The 23,294-nt window shown below is 38.2% G+C and overlaps 1 protein-coding gene across 5 annotated transcripts; it reads right to left on the bottom strand.

The window, feature by feature from the left end:
- Positions 1 to 2,992: 2,992 nt before the first annotated feature.
- On the bottom strand, positions 2,993 to 21,387 carry ARPP19 (cAMP regulated phosphoprotein 19). Of its 5 annotated transcripts, XM_020893253.2 has the most exons (4): positions 21,163 to 21,387; positions 20,866 to 20,920; positions 11,246 to 11,368; positions 2,993 to 7,285 (listed from the first exon to the last, which is right to left on the bottom strand). In XM_020893253.2, exons 2-4 carry the CDS (start codon positions 20,908 to 20,910, stop codon positions 7,115 to 7,117), a joined length of 339 nt encoding a protein of 112 aa, XP_020748912.1. In that variant the 5' UTR covers positions 20,911 to 20,920; positions 21,163 to 21,387; the 3' UTR covers positions 2,993 to 7,114. The 5 variants fall into 5 exon arrangements, with proteins under 5 accessions (XP_020748912.1, XP_020748911.1, XP_070325360.1 ...); XM_020893252.2 differs by lacking the exon at positions 21,163 to 21,387 and having other exon boundaries at positions 20,866 to 21,134; XM_070469259.1 differs by lacking the exons at positions 20,866 to 20,920; positions 21,163 to 21,387 and adding an exon at positions 14,776 to 14,792.
- Positions 21,388 to 23,294: the final 1,907 nt, after the last annotated feature.

Raw genomic sequence — 23,294 nt, 5'->3', positions numbered from 1 at the left:
ATCCCCTTTTTCTTAAACAAGCCAGAAGTAAGAATTTGTGATTAAGAATACTGACCATTATAGTGTGATATATGGGGTGAATGGGAATGGTTTCAATCCCAAGGGTATAATTTTCTTTCAGAAAATATTTATTGGGCACTTAAAACAGCCAGACACTGGGCTAAGTGCTAGAGCAAAATAAAATATTTTGCCTGGAAAAGAGGACAACTGAATGAAGGCAATTAAAATGTATCTTGCCTAAGGGCTAAAATAGTGTTCTGTGGAAATGCTTATTGTATCTCTGAAAATGGAACAATTAACATGATGTACAAGAGGGGATGTTTGAATTAATTTCAAAGGTATGTCTGAATTAAGTTCTAAAATATAACTAGGAATGTATCAGTGAATATCACCAACTAAAACAAGGCAAGCCACAGCCTGGAGAAAGATATTCATGATATATAAACAAAAGAGCCATGACATTTTTAAAAAATAAAGAACTTCAACTTCTAGGGAAGTCCCCACTTCTGGGGAATCTGACCTAAGATACTGGTAAAAAAGTAATGTTGCCATACAAACAATCTAGAAAATAATGGATTCAGTTTGGGAGAGCAGCTAAGTCCCAAGGTGACAACTGTGCGTTAGGATAAGAAAGCAACAAGTTCAGACTGAAGCAAGGAGACATGCCTACAGTGGAGTTGGAGCCAAAAGGACGACTCTACAGAATACTTGATGTGATGGAAGATATTAAAATAATTGTGGCTATGATCCAAAAGGATAAGGGGAAAAATAATTAGAAACACCAAGAAAATAGAAAGCTATGTAAGAAATTAAAAATCAGAGTATACCCTGTGATCTGCAGTGAACTGTTAGCAACCTATAAACCTAAGAGGACTATTAATAATGATGTAAAATAGAAGGCAAGTTACCAACCTTAATAAGGTAATTGTAAGAACATATGACAAAAGCCAAGAAGCAAGGAGAGTCAAAGGCAGGATAGTGATGTTAAAACTGTCCTCTTACACACTAGAGACAAGAAATGGTTGACAGCCAATAGGTAAAGAGATGATGGTGAAATATATTATTAGACATTGTAAAGAAGCCTATAAAGGAATCAAAAGTAGTGATATGATCTTAGAAGGGAGGAGGAGGAAATGTAAACTTAATCCTTCTCTATCAGTCCTGAAAACTATTATGTTTAAAATTAAGAATCAAGAAACAGTGGTCTAAACTACGATTGAGAGCCGTGGAGGCAACTACCAGAAGAAATATGAAACAGCTTGAATGTTCCCAGTGGTTCTCCCTCTAGGGAGCTCAGCTTGGTGGTAGAGGCAGATTTTGTGATTCTTAGCTTTGCACCATGTACCCCTATACTACTTGACCGTAGAATCACTACGAGTATAGTTTTACCTTTTAAAAAAAGCTAGGAGAAGCAGGAAAAGAAATCTAATTCTGCAAGGAAGGAAATGCTAGACATGACCAAGATGGAGAATCAAGCATAATCTCTCTGCATCCATATCCTTAACCTGGTCTCTCATTTAATTTCCAATAAATATTCCAATTCACTTTATCCATTCAACAAGCATCTGAGTATGTACAAGCTGTTTCTAGGTGCTAGGGAGACAATAATAAATTAAGACTTCCTCCAAGGAAGTCAAATTTGAGTTGAGATGAGAATGAAAAAGAGCTAGCCAAACCATGAACCAGTGCTGTGTTTAATGGAAAAGAAACCCGAATTCAACACAGGCAAAAAGATCTTGGATATGATTTAAGAATGAAAGTGAGATGGGGCAGGGGGGACGGGTGGGATGCAGCACGCACAAGGGAGCGGGAGTGGAAAGTGACACATTAGGAACTATAGCAGTTGTCCAGATAAGAAATCCTGGCTTGGGGCGTGGTGCCAGCAGTGAAGAGGAATCGACAAATTCAATGTGTATTTTGGTGGATGTTGCTAACAGCCTCTGAGGAATGAAGGGTAACTTCCAAAGTTGGTTTGAGTACTCCAGTGGGCAAGTGCACAGAGGTGTCATTTACTGAGTTGAAGTCTGGAAGGAAGGATAATGCTACAGAGAAAAATCAAGTTACCCTCACACGCCATGATCTGCAACCAAACTTCCTTATACAGAGCCACATTTTCCTAACTCCTTACCTACTCGAGAATAGCAGCTCCTTTACTTAAAATGCTCTTCTTCTGCCCTTCTCCTCCAGTGACTACAGCAACCTCTCTCTCAAAACTGCCTCTAAAATTCCGACTACCACCCATCCCATTTATCCCCTAGAATGAATAATGTATTCCTCTAGACTTCCTGGAATGTTATTTCTACTTCTCTTAAGGAATGTTAATACTTTTACCTTGTATTCAATTTTGGAGAAGGAAATGGTAACCCACTCCAGTATCCTTGCCAGGAGAATCCCATGGACAAGAGCCTGGTGGGCTCCAGTCCATGAGGTCGCAGAGTCGGACACGACTGAGCGACTCACACACACACATATTAAAAAAAACAGCTGACTCTTAAACAACATGGGTTTGAGTTGCACAGGACCAGTTCTAGGTGGAATTTTTCACTAAATATGTACTACAATACTACACACGTGAGGTTGGTTGAATCCGTGGATGTATAACACGGATAAGGGGGGCAGAGTGTAAAGTTACACACAATTTTCAACCACTCCCAGAGTTGGCGGTCAAGTGTATGTACATACAATTTCTCGGGTTGTCTCCTAAACCTTCCTGACAGTACTGTACTCGAGTGTTTTATATATGAGGTAGAAAAGACTCAATCTGCAAATATTTCATGTTAACCTTAATTACAAAGTCTCTACCAATATAAATTAGACTGCCAGGAACTCATAAACAAATGTTATTTAAACCAAAACAAAATTTAAGACTATAATAGTCAAATTCTTTCTGTATATTACAGTAGCTGAAATCTAAAGGGATCAACTTCAGAAAATATACCAAAAAACAATGCAACACTTAAATGAGACAAAAACAGCAAATAAAATCAATAGATACTAGGTAGACATTTATTTTTTGTGTATTTTACAAGTTTAATTTTGGAAGGGCTACTTGACAAATTTCAGCATTAACTGCCAACTCTATAGACATGTTCAACAAAAAAGGCATTTACTTTTGGCCCTTTTAATACAGGCAAGTGTTCTATTGCATCACAAATACGAGATGCTGTAACAGATCTGAAGGCATATTAAAGGAATTGGATTTTTCTTTCAAATGCTGTTTAGTTGATAAATAACATAATACAAGCATAATTAATGGTGTGACCAACCAGTGATTTCCAGAATAAAACCCATAGGCCTACCTACTTTAAAAGGCAGGAACTAGTGAAAGATTAAAATCAGCATTTTTATCCTTAGATTATCAATTCCAGAATGAAACTTCTTTGATCCCAATTTTATAAGGTGTGGTGTGGTGTGTCAGGGGGAGAAGGGATACGGTGGGGGAGAAGGGACATGGGGGAAGGCTGGCAGTGCATGCTGAATTGCAGAATTAGGACAGTGGCTCAAAGCTGTCACTTCCAGATGAGGATAGTGTTTTAGAAAATTTAAAATGGGTCTACAGTTGCGATATATTGGGGAGGATATCAAAGGACTGATAATTCATCAAACCTAAATATCATTTACTGAATGCCATCACGGGGCTTAAGAAATAGGCAGGGATGTGAATGGGGGAGAGCTGACGGAAAATGAGGTGGAAAAGGAAAATGAAAAATGGAAGAAATGTGTCTGAATGTTGGGGAAATGTGACAAGGCCACCAGAGAAAGTTTGTTGCCACTCAGAAATGCCCTTCCTACAGGATACCTGCCCCAGACTCACCAAAGAGAGAGTTTGGGGCACAGTTCAAGTAGAGCTCACATTTCAATGTTAATGAGACTTCACTAATTTGGACTGAGAAAGAATACCTGTCTGATTTAGTAAAACGTATCAATAAACATTTAGAGGTATAGTTCTGTTACATCAAATAAAACAAGGAACAAATTCCAAGTGAAGTAAGAACAAACACAGGCCTTGATGAACAGTTAAAAGCATTTTTTTTTTTCAGGTGAGCAGCATAAGAATATTGAGTAACTTGTAAAGAGACTGAAAACATGCTCCCTCCAGTTCATCAAAACAATCCAACAATTCTTACTATCCCAACATGCCAATAACTACAATTGTTTTACTCAGATATAGTCTTTAAAAATGAAATGCTTCTAAGAACTATACTATCAAATAGGAGCTACTGGACATGAAACAGGTAATTTATTTTAGCTGGTTTTTATGAAGTATTTATCTCCAACTTGTTTATGCCAACATACATTTACAATAAGGACAATTATTTAAATTGGCCATTTCTCACATCACAATTCTGAAACCATAGAAATGTTTGATGAAGCCCATCTTAGTCAAAAATCTTCACTCAAGCAATGGTGAAACAGCCTGCAACTATACCTTCAATAAACTGAGCTAAGAAGCAGAACAGAAATACAAAAATGTATAACCTCTATCCCAAGCACCAATAATGGAGACTAAGCAATTACTTAAACCTACAAGTCCTACATGACCGGTCTCTTCTGATGGAAAATCCTGAGATTTCAATCATTTGTGACTTTACAGAAGGCAGGCTGGTTTAATGAGGAAATTTACTAAAAGACAACAATATTTTATTTTGGGCACTTACTCAGTATTTCACAGATCCTCAACAAGTTTTGAGGTAGGTTAATATTAGTATTTATTTTACAAACTAAAACTCAGGCAGAGATTACATCACTTATTGCAAACCATAGCAGGAGTCCTACCATAACCAAGAATAACACGGTTTTTCAGATTAATCTGATGTGTGTGAATTTAACAGTGACAGCTTGCAAATAGCCATTAAAAACAAAACCCAAACCCCATTAGATACTACAAAAATTCTACTTTGGGTATTTTGTAATTCTTAAATCAATCCTATAGTGATTATACATGCTTTTGAATAACTTATTTATTCTCATTACAAATCTATTTATGTATAACTAATCCTTATAATTGAAGAAGGAAATGGCAACCCACTCCAGTACTCTTGCCTGGAAAACCCTATGGACAGAGGAGCCTGACAGGCTATAGTCCATGGGGTTGCAAGAGTTGGACACAACTGAGCAACTAAAACTAAAACCACCAATCCTTATAGTAACAAATTAGCACATTATTGATTTTGTTGTTCTCTTCTTTTGGGGTGGTTGGAGCAGAAAGATAATCAGCAAGCTTTCCTCAGAGTGCCAGGCAGCCTTTAGGTGCAGGCGCTATGCTCAACGCACCATCTATGGTGATTTGGGGTCAAAGGAAAGCAAGTATCTAATGAAGCCAAGATCCAGAAAAGATGCCTGGATTCAAAAGAGGTGGAGGCCCCGCACAAGTCAAAGAAGAAAAAAGCACTATCATCTCAGGCTACAGATCCTCTGCATCATGCTACAGCATCACAACTTATGGGAAGAGCTCTTAAAAGACCAGTAGATTTGTCCCAGCAGTCTGTTAATTAAAGTTCTTACTAACTAGACAAACCACACATACAATTAAACTTACATTTTATTAAAATGACATCTATAGAAGCAAAATATCTAAATATGTACTATCTGTTCCACCTATCCTGTAAATTGCTCTAACTGTCACAAGTCTAATTCACTTGGCTTATTATTATTACTTAAAATTCAGCTCATCCTGACTAGATTCCTGGGCCAATCTTCTCAAATACTTGTTTTATTATAAATTTCCTTTTATTTAAACAATTGTCAGTTAGTAATAACACAGGATTAAGAGTGGTTAATTAACAACTGAGAAATTATAAGGAAAATGTCATTATTGGGTTAGAAAATACAGCATTCAGCAAAGCAAATTTCAAGAGTGAAGATACAGATGCTTATGTTTCTGAACAGGCTGAATCACACAGCCCAACACAATTTGAGTCAAAGAAGCAAAAAAAAAAAAAAAAAAAACACAGAACTGAGGGGCCACAAGAGGCAAAGTATTTATTCTAGTGTCCCCCAAATTGACTGTGGAAGTAAAAAGTTTCTACATTAAAAAAGTTTATATAAATTATATGAATAGTAATTTTCATAAAAGTCAAAATGAAACATTCTGCATAGGACAAAAGATAGGCCTAAGCAACATATCGTATTTGCACAAGGCCACTGAATGTCATGGGTACTACTAACAAATGAAAAAGCTTAAGTCTATGGCAGTCTGAGCAAAGATTTCAGTTTGGTATTCTATAACCCCAAGACTATAAACTACTCTTACTATACAAAAGCTCTAATGACATACAGAGTTTTTTGTAGGAACTCTTGTGCTTCTGGTTGGCACATTATCTACTCTTCAATATGTGAAAGTAATACAGACAGTTGTGAGAGGTTGTGCAAAACTATTGTATTTACAAAAATGGCACAAAAGTGAATTCAACAGTCGATGCACATGCACACTTCCTTCACATCTTCAATGACAGAAGGTATTCTGAACACTATAGAACTGAATAAGAACACTAGCTTGAACAGCAGCTGTTAAGCAATAGAGTCACGTGAGTTACACCGGAATGGGCAAATATTGCCCGAGTAAAATTCTATCGTTAAAGCTGAAACAGACTTAAGGCCATTCAAGTTCAAGCACAGGATGCGAATCTCTTGGAGCCCCGTTCAGTTGTGTTTGAAACACGTGACCTTCCTTCTAACTTGTGGTCTTAAACTTCTGTTTTACAGAACCCCAAAGGAAAATCCAGAAGAAATCAACAGTAGAGGTTATATTAAATAAGAGTAACATACAAAGCTATAATTAAGATGAATTAAAGAAAGCCAACATTAAAACTGCAAAACTTGTTTGTTACTTGTTGGATCCAGCCCTATACTAGGAGTTAGGTAATATATACAATTATTTTCAAGTAGATTACTTTATGTTGCTCTAACATGTTCTTTTCATCAGTGCACTGTTAAACTAATCAAAAACTCTACACATGTATATTCCCTTACAATAGCAGCACACACTACCGCTATCTGCAAAGCCATCACTCTCAAATGACATAGGGAGTAAAAGGAAATAAAAAGCAGAGGAGTAACATATTAAGGAGAAATAATGGGAATTAGAAGATCCATGCAGTTCAGCTCTTTTTAATCAGCCAGCCAGTTTGCTAGCAACAAGAGATGGTTTCCGTTGAGGAAGGTCCTGTGGAGTGGGAATGTGGTCACCAGTGACCTCTGTCTTATCCGGGGTTGCAGTAGGAAGTTGCTTGTTCTTCATTTTTGCTTTAGCCATGTTGTAATCCCCAGAATCAAAATATTTTTGCTACAAGGGAAAAAAAGAAGAATTCAGACTAGAGTTTAAAAAGTTTTTACGCAATTACGCTCATTTAAGATATAAACATGACTCTATACTGTCAATATAAAATAAGCCTGAAGTTTAGAAAAAAGCAAACATCAATTACACGAAATAGCTATGTCTCTACAGTGAATTCTATCCCAAGTCAATAAGTGAGAAGTCAGGCAAGAACACCTTCTTCAGGCTTACTTACATCATTCTAGTTCCAGTATGGAACCCTCAAGATTAACATCAACTTCCAAATCAATCTATCTGGGAGTGAAGAGCCCTGGACTTAAGAGTGGGAGGCAAGCCTTTCATTTACTAATGTAAACACCTATGTGAAAATCTTATTTAAATGATTTTGGGTAAAAACACACACATACAACTCACCAACTTGTATTTGGGATGTGCCACCCACCTTCAATCAAGCTCACAATTATGAAAACTATTCATAGATGCTGGTATTCTGTCAATTAAGATGAACTTTTCTGTGAGGATTTAACCCATTTATTTGAATTAAAGCAGCTCACTAAAATAAAATTTAAGGTTCAAATATAAATGCTAGGGTAATAGAAGAAATAAACTCAAAAGAAATTATCACTTAAAATACACAACCCTATTCGATACCACCATTTTTCACCTAAGCCACTAAGTACAACAATCACTCTTTTTAGTTGGAGAGATGAATAGGTAAACACCATACCCTTTTATCACTGAAACAGAAATACTGGAGCTAAAGATCAACCTTAATATAGATAATCTACATAAACTGGTCTGTTCCAAAGTAAAAACAGGTGAATTTGCCGGGTTCCGACTTTTCACCTAACATGTTTAGCCGGCCTTTCCTGAACGCCTGCTATACTACACAAGGCACTGTGAATCACGAAAAGATACAAAAATGGACAACAGCCACCTAAATCCACTATTATCAAATACACAAGATGCTGTGGCTACTCAGAGCCCACAGCATAGGCAAGAAGAATAATCCAGATATGAGATGAGGACCTGGACAAAGGGGGAAGGGGGGAAAATATAAACACTCTTTTTGAGATTTCAGAGATAACTCAAGTGGTAAATGGAGGAAATAGGAAATCACAGCTTAGTTTAAGGTTTTTCAGTGGCCTAAAAAAAGGTCTCATCAGCTGCTTTCCTCCAGGGACTATCCTTTTATAAGCACCTAACGTTAGGCCAAGAGACGAAGAGTAGGAAACTGGGACCAGGAAGACCTGCTGCAGCTTCATTTCTGCATGTTTTAAAATGAGCGTAGTGTGAGGGGAGGGATAAATTGTGAGACTGGGACTGACAGTAGTATACACATTACTATAGAATAGACAACTAACGAATAAGAAGCTCCTGTACAGCGCAGGGAACTCTACTCAATACTCTGTAATGGCCTAAATGGGAAAAAAACTAAAAAAAAAGACGAGTGGATATAGGCATGTGTGTAATCCACTTTGCTGTACTCATGAAACTAACACAGCATTATAAATCAACAACACTCCAATAAAAATTAAAAATATAATAAAATGAATGCAGTGAAAAAAAAAAGAATCCCAGAATTTCTGATGTACTATTTATTACATTAGTGAGCTACTTCTTAAGTTTAGTAGCCTCTAAGAGAAAGCAGCCTGCCAAATTTTTTAAGAGTCAAAAGCACAAAATGAGAAATTTAACACACAGTGCAAATTTTAGGCAGATTTCCTCCAATGTAGTAAAGTCAGTTTCTCATAATAGCTATTCTATAGTAACCAAAGATTCATCATAAGGGACTCTCACTTAACTAATTAGGCTACTTTGCTTGAGATAAAGGAATTAAATTTATGTAGTATGGCTAGAGAAAAACTAAAATCAATCAAAGTTCCTCATATGGGAAAAGAAACAGTTCAAGATGGCAACATCACATGTCTTTAAATTTTTAAATTTTGCTTTTAAGTGGGAAAAAAAAAATCAACATATTCTGTATCATCTTTTAAGGAGCCTTCTCCCACTCCCAATTTAAGGGCCAAACTTGAAACCATATTTATATGGTTTATATATCACCTACGTGACACTATTTAATTTTAAGGTCATGTTTCTTAAAACAGGATCCTCAGTTTTTTGGGAACCTCACAAACTCCACAAACATAAAAAACATGGGACAGACTGCTGCTTGATATCCCTCACAACTCATATTGTTTAAAGTCTAAAAATAGGTATCTGAGTAACACTGGGTACATAAAACAGAAAGAAACTTAATATAAATGATATGCAACTGACCTTCTCAAATGAGTAAGAAACTGGTTAAAGATACTAAGACAATCTACAAGTTTGCTATTACAACAGAAGAAAACTGAAACCATCTGACCAGATATTTTTTGAAAAATAAAAATCTTACAACATAGTAAGAAATAATATAGTTGAATATAAGATTTGACTTCACTAAAAGTGCTTATTCACTGACATTTTGGTAAAATACAAAATTTTTCAAGAGCTCCCTTCTCAAATTTTACATAATTATTTCTTGATTTAAGTGGCATTTTCTTACTGACAACTATTTACATCTATAACACCAACTCCAAGATACAGCGTATGTAAATTCTAACTTGAAAATACTTAAAAGTCATAAATAGCTGAAACTAAAGAAAAATGACAAAGACAACAACCTGAATGTTGGAAGAAAGCCTGCTGGTGTAAGCTGTGCTGAAGATCAGCAAAGGAAAACAAAGCTTCCTAAACATCAATAATCAGTTAAACCCCAAATTCAAATAGTAATTTAACAATCAAAGATTATTATATAATTCATATTAAAACCACATCTGGTGGTATCATTTCAAAATGAGACTTGGCACAAATACATTTTACATAGAATGTAGAACATGTCTCCCACTCTGCTTTTTTCTATTTATCCCCTATATTATGGTCTTTATAATTATGTTTTTTAAAAGGCCACATAATGTCCTATTTTGTTGATTTATCATAATTTACTTATATATCTCTGCTGTTGAACAGTGATGTTGCTTTTAATTACAAAGCTACTAATACAAAGAAATAATTGTTCTGATTTACATTTCATTGATTTTTATCCTGTATAAATATTTTTTCTGTGTTTTAATAACAATACTTCCTCTGTTAAAATCCTTTATCTAGGGCACCTTAATGTTTTTCTTGTATATTTGAAAAGCCATTTTATGTGTTACAAATACTGTCATTTTTGTAATGATTTTCCCATCAATGACTTTTCACAGAACAAGGATTTTATTTTTAAATTGCTTAATTCTTCCTTGTCATATTATTTTTCAAAACTGTGAATGGCATTCTTTCATGCTATATAAAAATGCCACTCTCTATTTTGCCACTTTTAAAATTTTCTTTTTGTAGAAAGACAATTAGTAGGTGGTATCACTTATATGTAGAACTAAAATCATCAAACTCACAGAAAACAGAGTAGAACAGTGGTTGCCAGGGGATGAATGGTAGGGGAAATGGGGAAATAACTGTTAATGGGTACAAACTTTTAATTATAAGATGAATAAGTTCCAGGGATCTAAAAAATGGACAACATGGTAACTCCAGTTAACAATACTGGATTATATACTTGAGAGTAGACCTTTAATGTTCTCACCGTAACAAGAAGAAAATGCTAATTATGTGAGGTGAAAGATGTGTTAGTTAACCTCACTATGTTACGTATTTCATGGTATGTACATGTATCAAATTATCAGACTACACCTTTAGCTTACATAATGTTACGTGTCAATTATAACTCAATAAAGCCAGAAAAAATATTCTCTTGCAATTTGATTTGAGAAAATAATCCACATATAACTAGAGCCAACATGTAAAGTGCACACACACATATCTGGTAGTAAGGTACAGAGGTATAAATACAGACACCCATTTCACAGCCTCTTTCAGCACACAGTTCACAGGGCATAAACAGTTCAAGATTTACGTATGAGAACTTACCCCTTTCTGCAATCGTTTCCTTAAAAAATCGGAACCTCCAGGCTTTTGTCCCAGATGAGGATACCTTGCTTTTAATTTTGCTTCTTCAGCTTTCTCTGGACTAGTCACTTTATCTTCCATTTCCTGAAATAAATTTTAAATAAATTACTTCTGTATTACAATTCAGTTATTTTAGATAATTCCACCTTTTAAATATCTGAATTCTGACTTTTGTTGTCAAATGCCAAATAATGCAGTATCTGACTAAGAAACCAAGCACAGAGGCTTTAAAAATCTGCCTTGTTTTTCAAATGATCCATGTGATAGTTCTATTATAGCTGTGATGCACCCCACACACTGGATAAAAATACCAAGATAGCTCAGCTGTGAAGTCTTGCTTGCCATTACTTTCCGGTCATGTATAATACATTTATAGTTATTCACCTTCTATGGAATGCAGCAGCTCTCTGCCCATATTTAGAGAACTACCTTAATAATGTTAAAATAAAAAAAATCTTTTTAACCTCCTGCTTATTCAAAATCATGTTTAATTGGAAGCTCTGAGTCTTTAATAGAAATTAACAGCAGTTTACTTACCTGATACATTTTCCTTGAATAACTCAATGCATAAGACCCTGTTATTTTTAAAGGAGAGAAACACCATCTGTCAATCTTTAGATTCTATTGCCTAATCTCTCCCCATATTTAATGGCAAACACTGTTCATGCCAAAGATCCTATTCTTTAAAGTACTGAAAATATGTCTTCTGATCAAGGACTATCAATATTTTAAAGACTATTCACTTTTAACATTAGTCCAGGTATAGCCTTCTTTCTTTGCAAGAATGATACATCTGTTTTTTTGTTTTTGGCTATGCCACACAGCATGTGGGATCTTAGTTCCCCACCAGGGATAGAACCCTCTACCCCTGTAGTGGAAGCATGACGTCTTAACCACTGGACTGCTGATGCAATCCCCTGAAATGGTATTTTACAGGAAAGCAGTGTTTACCACTTCATGGCAAGTAGTGCAGAAGAAAGAATGAACAAAAATAGCGCTGCCTAGATAGTGGAGGCTGGGCAACGACAAGGCACACTTTCGAGCTAATGGACTCATTTCTGCACACCAGCTCAGCAAAATTACACACCTCTGTACATCTTGATTCTTCCAGGCTATTTATGAAGTCAAAAAGCAGAAATGCTATCCATAAATATGCTAAGCCTACTGATCTTATAAAGCAGCAAGTAATCATATTAATCTAGGAACTGAAGAAACTTCATGTAATTTTTGCATATACCTTCCTTAAAAGTATATTCATATGTTTTAGAATCAACTTTATAGATTGTCAATATTTTTTTTCACCTGCGACAACTTCCTCATGCATTGTTACCTCTTCTCATATTTAGTCTTGGGAGGATTTTGAGAATACAGCTGCTGCTGTCAAATATATCCTTTCTCTGGGGCTTCTTTTATGTGTATGCTTCCTTCTGTTTCAAGTGTTCTATTCTCTTAAAGCTACCATTTCATGCATCTACGTGTTTTGATTTTCATTCTTTTTACAGAGGTCACATCATTCATTCACTTGATGTATGTGTGCCCAGCCATAGACTCAAAATAGTATCAGTGATTCTGCCAGTCATTCTATTCAAAAAGGATAGCTTAAGTGTGCGATGTGTGATATAAACCTGCTATTCCCATGAGAGTCTCAATCCCAGAGTATAAGCATATCAACATACTGTTTATCATTCCAGTGTTTCAAAACTCAGCCCATACAAAAGGAGTCAACTACCTCAGCTGGCAATCAGCTGAAGAACCAGCCCAGCCATCTGTTCAAACACTAGACAAAAGAGTGACTATCACTTGACCTGAAAATTGATGTGGGGCTGTCTTCAATGTGATCATTGACTTTACCAGTATTTTTTAAGGGTGATTTTAGTTATATGGATTTCTGCCTTATCATCAGATAAGCTGGAGACATTAATTAAGTATAACAGAGTGGTCACCACAGAGGCTTCACTTCGCTATTACGGCCCCAAGGTAGTCACAGTGGTTAATTCAGAAGTGGACTTGGGAGGGACCTACTCTAGGGTTCCACTGTACAATGGCTTTTTAGATAGGTTGAAGCTAAATTTGGAAACTGGCTGAAAAGGACTCCAACCTGATTACAGCCTTTCAGTCCGAGCACCTTCAAATTAAAGGATGTTAACAGAATCCTACGTTTCCACTAAAACCATCCAGCTTTCTTGGGCCTGGGAAATGAGAGCTCTCCACTTCTTTATCAGTTCTCTGTATCTAAGAAATACTCTTTAACTTTCCTTAGTTTCCAGTGTTTATTCAGGTTTCTCCATTTTATACACACAGGATAAAAGCTGTACACAATATGCCATTTTATCTGGCATTCCCTTATTTTAATAAGAATACATTTATGCATATACTTACATATAATATCCAATTAAATAAAACAGCTCAACTAAGTTGAAACAGTTTACTACTGAAAAATACTTTGGGCAATATAGCACCTTCAGTTCAAAATATTTAGATTCACAATAAATCTGTAATGTGTCCTAGAAAAACAAAGCAAGTCTTGAACTTTCTTTCCCAACACACAGCACAACGGCAAGTGCCTGCTAGCTGCAACTTTGTGGCTGGATTCAGAATTTCAGCTACATTTAACACCAAGAAGGTACAAGATGTGACCAAAGCTACATTTTTAAAATGTAGTCAATACTATCAAAACATCTACAATACTTTTAAAGGATCATACAGAAACATTCTTAAACCTTTGGCAGATGTAGACAGTTTCAGGGCTTATTAAAAAGCAAGTTCAAATGCTTGGATGTTCACCAATGTTCTGACATAGGTCCAGACTTGCTTGTGGAGAATTAATAATACATCTGGCAGTGGACTGTATCCATGGACACTGAGCCCACACTTAGCCTTATCTAAACACTCTTCTGAATCACGACAGAAGCCTGAAAGCACATTTCCCAGACGGAATTCCTTTAAGAGTCTGTCAGTGGCACCTATATCAGATTAAAAGGCATTTTCTTTCTGGTGATGCCACGCATATGCAGACAGCGGCAGCTCCTGTGTGTTCTGCAGAAGGGCATTAAGCTCACCATCAGAGGCTATGGTAGCCGCTACATGAGATGGGGGCTCAAGGACACTGGGTTCTGAATAGTGCTCACTCCCTCAGGGTCAAAAGATTTTTAAATTCCTCACTTCTGGAAACAGCATTTTCCCTCTTGTGCGACTCTAACCTTGTAACCTAATCCCCTAACCGTATCACTTTCTGTTTGATATACCCTCAGTGATTTCTGTTCTCCAGAGGACACTGATAAAAAATCAAGTAAAATGAGCAATTTATTGAAACATTTCCTAGAAAGTATTTGCATAATATAAAAGACAGGAGATAATGCAAAGTATAGAAGCATGTACGTAAACTGCCAATTTTACCAAGTATGTATGGTAAACTGCCAAGTAAAATTAAGGCAATAAAACTGTTGTATATCTTTTGCTAGAACTATTACCAAAAAAAAAAAAAAGGTCACCTTGCCTCCAGGATGGTCCTGGCAGGATTGTGGGTGACTGGGGTGTACACAGGGGTAACGAGAAGTGACCTGATGGCCTACTCCAGATGCCTGAGTTTGATTCCTATAAAACCCCATCAATATCTGGAGTCTGGAGGTGTCTGATGTGAATACTTCATTTCACAATGATTTAAAATAAAAAAGCTGTAACAGAAATGAAAAGAGTTGGGGCAATTTATCCTTACAATCATATTAAAAAATACAGAAGACACAAAATTTGGTGTGATTGCATTTCTAGACATCCTTCAAAGGAATTCTTGAGCATTTATTTCAGCTAGAATGAAAATATCTCCCTCAAAAATTTTGAGATAAACAAGGAACTAGCAAAGAAACTGGTATATATGCATGTCTACTGAGTCAGTTTTCTAATTTTCCCTAGCTTTATTGAAATATAATTAAAGGTTCATTTTTCTGATTTTAATATCTTAATATGTGAGGCTAAAAAAGGACAGAGTAAAAATATATATGTTTTTAAAGTACTCTATGTTTGTGTCTCATTTAGAAAAAGATTTATGATACTAATTTTACAATCTGTTTAGTTAAGGATGCTTGATAAAATTTCAGGGGGAATAAACTTAAGAGAACTAAAGTATAAAACTTCCAAACTAACAGTGGGGGTAAAGTGGAAGAAGAAAATCAATCAATTGAAAAAAAAGAGGGGAGGACAAGAAAGGAGAAAAAAATACCAAAAAGCCTTATTAGGGATACAGAGGATCTAATGTTCATGCCTCTAATTTCAAAAAAGCATCAAAATATATAAATCAGTCAGATGACAGGGAACAAATGACAAGACTATCAGCATAGGAAATTTCAACACCTCTTTCTCATACAGATAGGTAAGAAAGACAAAGGAGTCAAGGTACTTGACTTTAATTCTGCACCCAACATATTCTTTTTAAGGACAAATGGAAAAACCGACTAAATATTAGGCCAAAACCATTTCCATTCAGACCACAATCTACAACTACAATTCAGAAGTTAAAAGTCAATTATTTCAAAAGGTCAATTATTTCCCTGTCATTTGGAAACTAAAATACATTACTAAGTAATTCATGGTTTAAAAAGGAATCATAGGAATAGAACAAATACTTGGAGCTCACTGATAATAAAGATTCTACACATACCAAAGTTGCAAAACACAAGTGTTTAAGGACTTAAAGAAAACTAAAACTCAACGAGCTAGGTCTAACTTAAGAAGCTAAGACAAAGAACGGAACCCAAAGAAAACAGGGGAAAATTAAAAAAAAGAAATGAATGAAATACAAAACACAGATACAACAAAAAGAATTTAACAGAGAGGAAATGACAAGCTTAACCAAGAAGAAAGTATTCTTAAAAATTCAAATCTGGTTTCAAAACTTTACTCTCCAGGAAGCCTCTGTGCTTCACAGAAATTTTACTACTCTAAAGAAACAGACGCTAGAATGAGTGACTGCATTTAGCTAAGTCGTTTCTATACGCTGATAATAGCTTTGGGGGTAGGGGCGGAAGAAGCATCATTAGAATTTTGAAACTTCTACTCTAACCTATGAACTAGGGAAAGAGAAATCCAGGATATCGCAACAGATATATGCTTATGATGTACAAAAAAACAAAAATTAAAGAACAATATTTTAAGTGATAGTTAGTCTCTTGACAAGTAACATGCCCCCAAATAATCTTCATCATACACTCTACAACTCGCACAAGGCCTAACATTTACTAATGTGAGGCACTTACATTTTTGTGAACTATTCCACTGAAATACTTTAGCTATCCTTTCTATAAGTAGCAGGGGCATAAGGTGTAAACACACACACAAATATATGTATACACAAACATATATTCAAATAATTAAGGATTATTTTATAGTTTGTCATGGAACTGACACAAGTTTGAATGATTATTACCACTCTTTGGCCCTGAGCAGGGAAGTTACACAGCAACATCAGCAAATAAAAATCTGACCACTTTGAACAAATTCCCTATCTGCTCAATAGTATGTTCACTGATGCACTGATTAATGAAAGCCAACAAATCCTTTGGTATACTGTCAGGAAGGTACTAATACTGTTATCGACCTCTATGGAAAAACTCTGTAGTTCTACCAAGTCTTGCTGCTTGCCCAATGCCTGGCATTTAATGGATGCCCAATAAAAGTCTACTGAATGAACAAATACAATATATTCCAAATGGTTTTTAGAAGTTAAGAAACTTTTCAAGACTTTTCTGAGATTTACCTCTAGACTGCTAAGAATCAATGGCTGTACACAAACCAGAGTAGCAGGTTGTGCTCCTAACTGAATGCATCTTGAGCCTTTTGCTTACCGAAGGTACTGTCAAAAACAGTTTCAGAAAATGCCAATATTAACCAGTTTTTTCAAAAACTTGGAAAATGGGAAGGCAATTTATATTCACTCTTTACTGATGACATAATGAAATAATTTAAACAATATTTCTCTTCCTCTTTCACCACTCAGAAAAGCACCACGCATGCCTTTTATTTTGGCCACACTGCTCAACATGCAGGATGAGTCCTGGACCAGGGATTGAACCTGGGCCTCCACTGTGAAAGCTCGGAATCCTAACCATTAATCTTCCAGGGAACTCCCTGGTTTTCTTTAAAATTAACAGTAATCTTTTTTTCTTGGCCACAAGGCAGGTAGAATCTTAGTTCCCTGACTAGGGATCAAACCCATGCCCCCTGCATTGGAAGCGGGCAGTCTTAACCACTGGACTGCCAGGGAAATCGGCCAGCATACTTTGTAAACTGTCAAAAGTATCCGAGTTAGCCTTTTTCAAGACATCTTACTAACTTAACTTGATGAATGTTATAATAGAAACTGTTTTCTAGAGAATCTATTAAGATCTTCTTTTAAAAAATTAAAAGCCACTGTGTGTGTGCATGCTAAGTCATTCCAGTTGTATCAGACTCTGTGCAACTCTATGGACTGTAGCCTGCCAGGCTCTTCTGTCCACGGGGTTCTTCAGGCAAGAACACTGGAGTGGGTTGCCATGCTCTGATCCTGTGGATCTTTCCAACCCAGGGATCGAACCCTCGTCTCTTAGGTCTCCTGCACTGCAGGTGGGTTCTCTACCACTAGAGTCACCTGGGAAGCCCTGAAAGCCACTACACACACACACACACACACACACACACACACACACATATACACACACACGCACACATACACACACACATACATACATACATATATGTATATATAAAAACATTCCTCTACTTTCATTCAGATTTAACTGGGTCTAAGCTAAGATTTTTTATATTACCATGGTCTAGCCTCTTTTTTCTAACTGCAGTACTAGCAGTGCCATTTGTATAGGTGTAGTGCTTTGACAATGGGTTCAACCGGAAAGTGTGGAGAAAAATTCATTTTACCAACATTTTCAGAGTAATGCCAGGTGCTATGCTAGGGGCTATGGGAGAAAAGATAAATAAAGGAGGGGCCCAAGCTTAAGATGCTCACTACAGAATTATGTGTTTTAAATCTCCACATGCCCCTTCTTACCCCCAGGATCAGACTGCATGCCTGTCTCAGCTTACTGTTACTCAAATTGGATGACTGATGGATCCATGAGGTCTCTGCTAATATGTTTTGGTTTCACATCACTGATCATCTAAAGAACAATATAAGCATATTCTAGGGTATCTGAATCACCATCTTACATTTAAGCACCTCTGTGGTACTTCTTTGCAGAGCTTTCATTTACTACTCCATTTGCCCAGAATAATGAAAAAAGAATAGAGCTGAATTTAAAATGTGAATGAGGTACCTAAGACCACAGCCTACTCTTACAAAAGGAGAACTGAAGGATCATATGGTCCAGAAGAGTGTTAACTTGCCAAACTCAAAAATCTCCTGCACTTTAACAACTGCTACCATATTCTCAATATACTAGAAATTCAGTTTCAGCAAAAAAAAAAAAATGCCACACTGAATTAATAATTCAGATTAGATAGTGACTCCATGCCAGGCTCATCTCTTCATTTTAATTTTTCAGAGGCAATAGGCTAACGTACCATAAAACTATAAAAATATTTTAGCTGACTTACTCTGGCTTTAATTGCAAGGTCAACTGGGTACACAGACAATAATCTAATTTTTTTGAGGTCATCTAACTATTCTTCCAAAGAGAAGAAACAGGTGATTTGGCCCACAGGAGCACAGAAGTGACTCTGCACATTCTCCTCCTGTTTAGGGACTGGACCCATGCTACGGGCACTTAACATCTACAGCCAAACCTTAATTCAAGAAGGGACATTATATTACTAACTCACACTGGCGTTAATGACAACAGCTCTAAAACTGAGAACCTGAATTAAAATTTTAATGTAGACACAAAAAGAAAACATTCAGGATAGCCATAATCTTGTTAAGAGCCATAATATTAGGCTGTCCCAAGTGAAAACATTTACAACGCAAAAATCAGCACTCCACGCTTTGAGAACATACTAGCAAATCTCATAAAGGAAAATTACATAGCATATTACTATACATTAGCAGTTGAAACTGGGGTTGATTTAGTGTTTAAGACAAGACAGCAGGGATGTGGCTTGACCATTTTATTTGGGTTTGTAAATCCTAAAGAAATAATGAACACCATGATAAATGATTGCAATCTTTATATATATATGGTATATATATATGATACATATACTTCTCTGTATTTTCTCAAGTTCAATTTTTATCAAAGTGTGAAAAATACCCAACAAAATTTTCATTGGACTATTTTCAAATAATGTAGTGACTTGGCCTATTATTTACGCTTTTTCTCCAGTTACTTTACAAGTAATATCATAACAAAACCATCCAATTCAGGAAAAGTTAATATGGTAAAGAACATATGGAATGGGTTTAGAACACTAATCAAATTTCCAGCCTCATTAGGGGCATGGCTGTAACCTTAAGCAGAAGAAGTGAAGTTAAGTCGCTCAGTCGTGTCTGACTCTTAGCGACCCCATGGACAGCAGCCTACCAGGCTCCGCCGTCCATGGCATTTTCCAGGCAGGAATACTGGAGTGGGCTGCCATTTCCTTCTCCAGGGTATCTTCCCAACCCAGGGATCGAACCCGGGTCTCCTGCATTGCAGACAGACGCTTTACCGTCTGAGCCACCAGGGAAGCCAACCTTAAGCAGAAGTCCTTACAAAATCCAAGTATTAGACCAAATCCCATCTATGATAATGCCCTCTGATTCTTTAATAATTACGGTGGAAGAAGCAAGCGCTAGCCTATACAAATATAAAGCCTTTATGTTCGTAATTTGAATCACACAGATTCGTGGCACATTTCTTTACACCAGCAAGATATTACAAGTGAATTTACAAAATGTCCCCAGGTTTCCACACACAAAAAAGTGATCAACTAAATCGGTTAAAAAGAAAAAAATACATCCCAATTTTTAGTCATATGCGAATCCCACTGGCTCACATTTCTAAGCACACGCTGAGCCAAAGCACAAAGTTACCCAGCGCGTTTAAGCCTCACAACAGTATCAAGCAAGGACTTACTATTACTTTACGGATGAGACTAAAGCCAGAAGAGTTCAGCAACTGACCAAGGTTACATGGCCAACGATGACTGGATCTGAAATTCCAACCTAGGTCTAAGTCACCGCCCAAACAGGAGATACCGCCTTTGAAGTGAAAAGCGCGCAGACAATACAAGTAGTTGGAGAGTTAGTTATTCGAGGGAAAAACAAAGGTTCCTAAGTCAGCAGCCCATGGGAAACCTTACGCTCCACGTACAAGGTTCCAGGCACTAATGAAAAGATGAGTGGTTAAGGAAAATCCCGAGACACCGAGGCGTTAAAAAGCACTTTTCAAACGCGAACACTCAACTCGGCACCAGGCCGGCGCTAACTACCCGAGCTCCTGCGGACCGCCGACTAGGGAGTGACGGGCCTGCCCAGGGGAGGGCGGGCTGCACACCCGCTCTGCACCGGCGCCGGGCTGGCTGCGGCCGCGCCCCTCGGCTCCAGGCGGGACCAGGCCGCCGCCAGGCCGGGTTCCCGGCAGCGACGGCTCCCCGGCCCGCTACGCGCGCACACTCACCTTCTGCTCCTCCGCGGAGGCTGCCTCGGGGACTTCTGCAGACATACTGCTCCCTCTACGGACGAGAGGCCGAGAAGAGAAGCGATTACCGGGTGGCCGACGCCGCCCGACCACCCCGCCGTCGCAGGCCCGCCCGCCTCCCGCCCGCTCCCCGGGCGCCCGCCCGGGCCGCCACCGCCCCCGAAAATGGCCGCCGCCTTATGACGACACGCAGGCCCGCCGCGCCCGGCGGGCGGCCACCACCGCGGCCCGCCGCCGCCGCCGCCGCCGTCTCTCCAGCGCCGCGCCCTCGCCTACCTTCCTCCGCTTCTCCAGTTCTGCGACGCCCAAGCACTTCCTTCTTGCCTTCAAAGGTCGCGGCTCGCGCCTAACCTCACATCCGTCTGCCTAATGCTTCCTGGGAACTGTAGTTTAAACGTATAACCGCCTCTCCCCGCCCCGCCTGCCTATTGTGGTCCGTTCCTTTGGATCCAAGAACTTGCCTATTTCCACTTCCCCAGACTCGCTGAGTTCCGCATTCCTCCTACGTGTCTGCGCCGTGGACACACAGAATTTCGGGCGCCCCAAAGCTCTGTGCTTCACAAGTCTTTCCCCACTCTGCCTTGCCTCAGTTCGGTTCAGTCGCTTAGTCGTTTCTGCCTCTTTGCGACCTCATGGACTGCAGCACGCCAGGCCTCCCTGTCCATCACCAACTCCCAGAGTTTACTCAAACTCATGTCCATTGAGTCGGTGATGCCATCCAACCATGTCATCCTCTGTCGTCCCCTTCTCCTCACACCTTCAGTCTTTCCCAGTTTCAGGGTCTTTTCAAATGAGACAGTTCTTCACATCAGGTGGCCAAAGTATTGGAGTTTCAGCTTCAGCATCAGTCCTTCCAATGAATATTCAGGACTGATTTCCTTTAGGATGGACTGGTTGGCTCTCCTTGCAAGCCAAAGGACTTTCAAGAGTCTTCTCCAACACCACAGTTCAAAAGCATCAATTCTTCAGCACTCAGCTTTCTTCACAGTCCAACTCTCACATCCATACATGACTACTGGAAAAACCATAGCCTTGACTAGATGGACTTTGTTAGCAAAGTAATGTCTCTGCTTTTTAATATGCTATCTCGGTTGGTCATAACTTTTCTTCCAAGGAGTAATCGCATTTTAATTTCATGGTTGCATCACCATCTGCAGTGATTTTGGGGCCAAAAAAATAAAGTCTCTTAATGTTTCCACTGTTTCCCATCTATTTGTCATGAAGTGATGGGACTGGATGCCATGATCTTAGTTTTCTGAATGTTGAGTTTCAACCAACTTTTTCACTCTCCTCATTCATTTTCATCAAGAGGCTCTTTAGCTCTTCTTCACTTTCTGCCATAAGGGTGGTGTCATCTGCAAATCTGAGGTTATTGATATTTCTCCCTCCCATCTTGATTCCAGCTTGTGCTTCATCCAGCCCAGCATTTCTCATGATGTACTCTGCATTTAAGTTAAATAAGGAGGGTGACAGTATACAGCCTTGATGTACTCCTTTCCTGATTTGGAACCGATCTGTTGTTCCGTGTCCAGTTCTAACTGTTGCTTTCTGACCTGCATACACATTTCTCCAGAGGCAAGTCAGGTGGTGTGGTATTTCCATCTCTTGAAGAATTTTCCATAGTTTGTGGTGATCTACACAATCAAAGGCTTTGGCATAGTCAATGAAGCAGAAATAGATGTTTTTCTGGAACTCTTTTGCATTTTCAATAATCCAATGGATGTTGGCAACTTGATCTCTGGTTCCTCTGCCTTTTCTAAATCCAGCTTGAACATCTGAAAGTTCACGGTTCACTTACTGTAGAAGCCTGGTTTGGAGAATTTTGAGTATTACTTTGCTAGCATGTGAGATGAGTGCAACTGTGCGGTAGTTTGAGCATTCTTTGGCATAGCCTTTCTTAGGGATTGGAATGAAAACTGATCTTTTCCAGTCCTGTGGCCACTGTTGAGTTTTCCAAATTTGCTGGTATATTGAGTGCAGCACTTTCACAGCATCATCTTTTGGGATTTGAAATAGCTCAACTGGAATTCCATCACCTCCACTAGCTTTGTTCATAGTGGTGCTTCCTAAGGCCCACTTGACTTCACATTCCAGGATGTCTGGCTCTAGGTGAGTGATCACACCATCATGATTATCTGGGTCGTGAAGATCTTTTTTGTACAGTTCTGTGTATTCTTGCCACCTCTTCTTAACATCTTCTGCTTCTGTTAGGTCCCTACCACTTCTGTCCGTTATTGAGCCCATCTTTGGGCTTCCCTGGTGGCTCTGGACTTCCCTGGTGGCTCAGAGGGTAAAGCATCTGCCTGCAATGTGGGAGACCTGGGTTCAATCCCTGGGTCGGGAAGATCCCCTGGAGAAGGAAATGGCAACCCACTCCAGTATTCTTGCCTGGAGAATCCCATGGACAG

Source organism: Odocoileus virginianus, chromosome 6 (genome assembly GCF_023699985.2).
Source record: "Odocoileus virginianus isolate 20LAN1187 ecotype Illinois chromosome 6, Ovbor_1.2, whole genome shotgun sequence".
Taxonomy (NCBI): Eukaryota; Metazoa; Chordata; class Mammalia; order Artiodactyla; family Cervidae; genus Odocoileus; species Odocoileus virginianus.
Note: the sequence above shows the minus strand (reverse complement) of the source record. Positions and strands in the feature narration are given on the sequence as shown.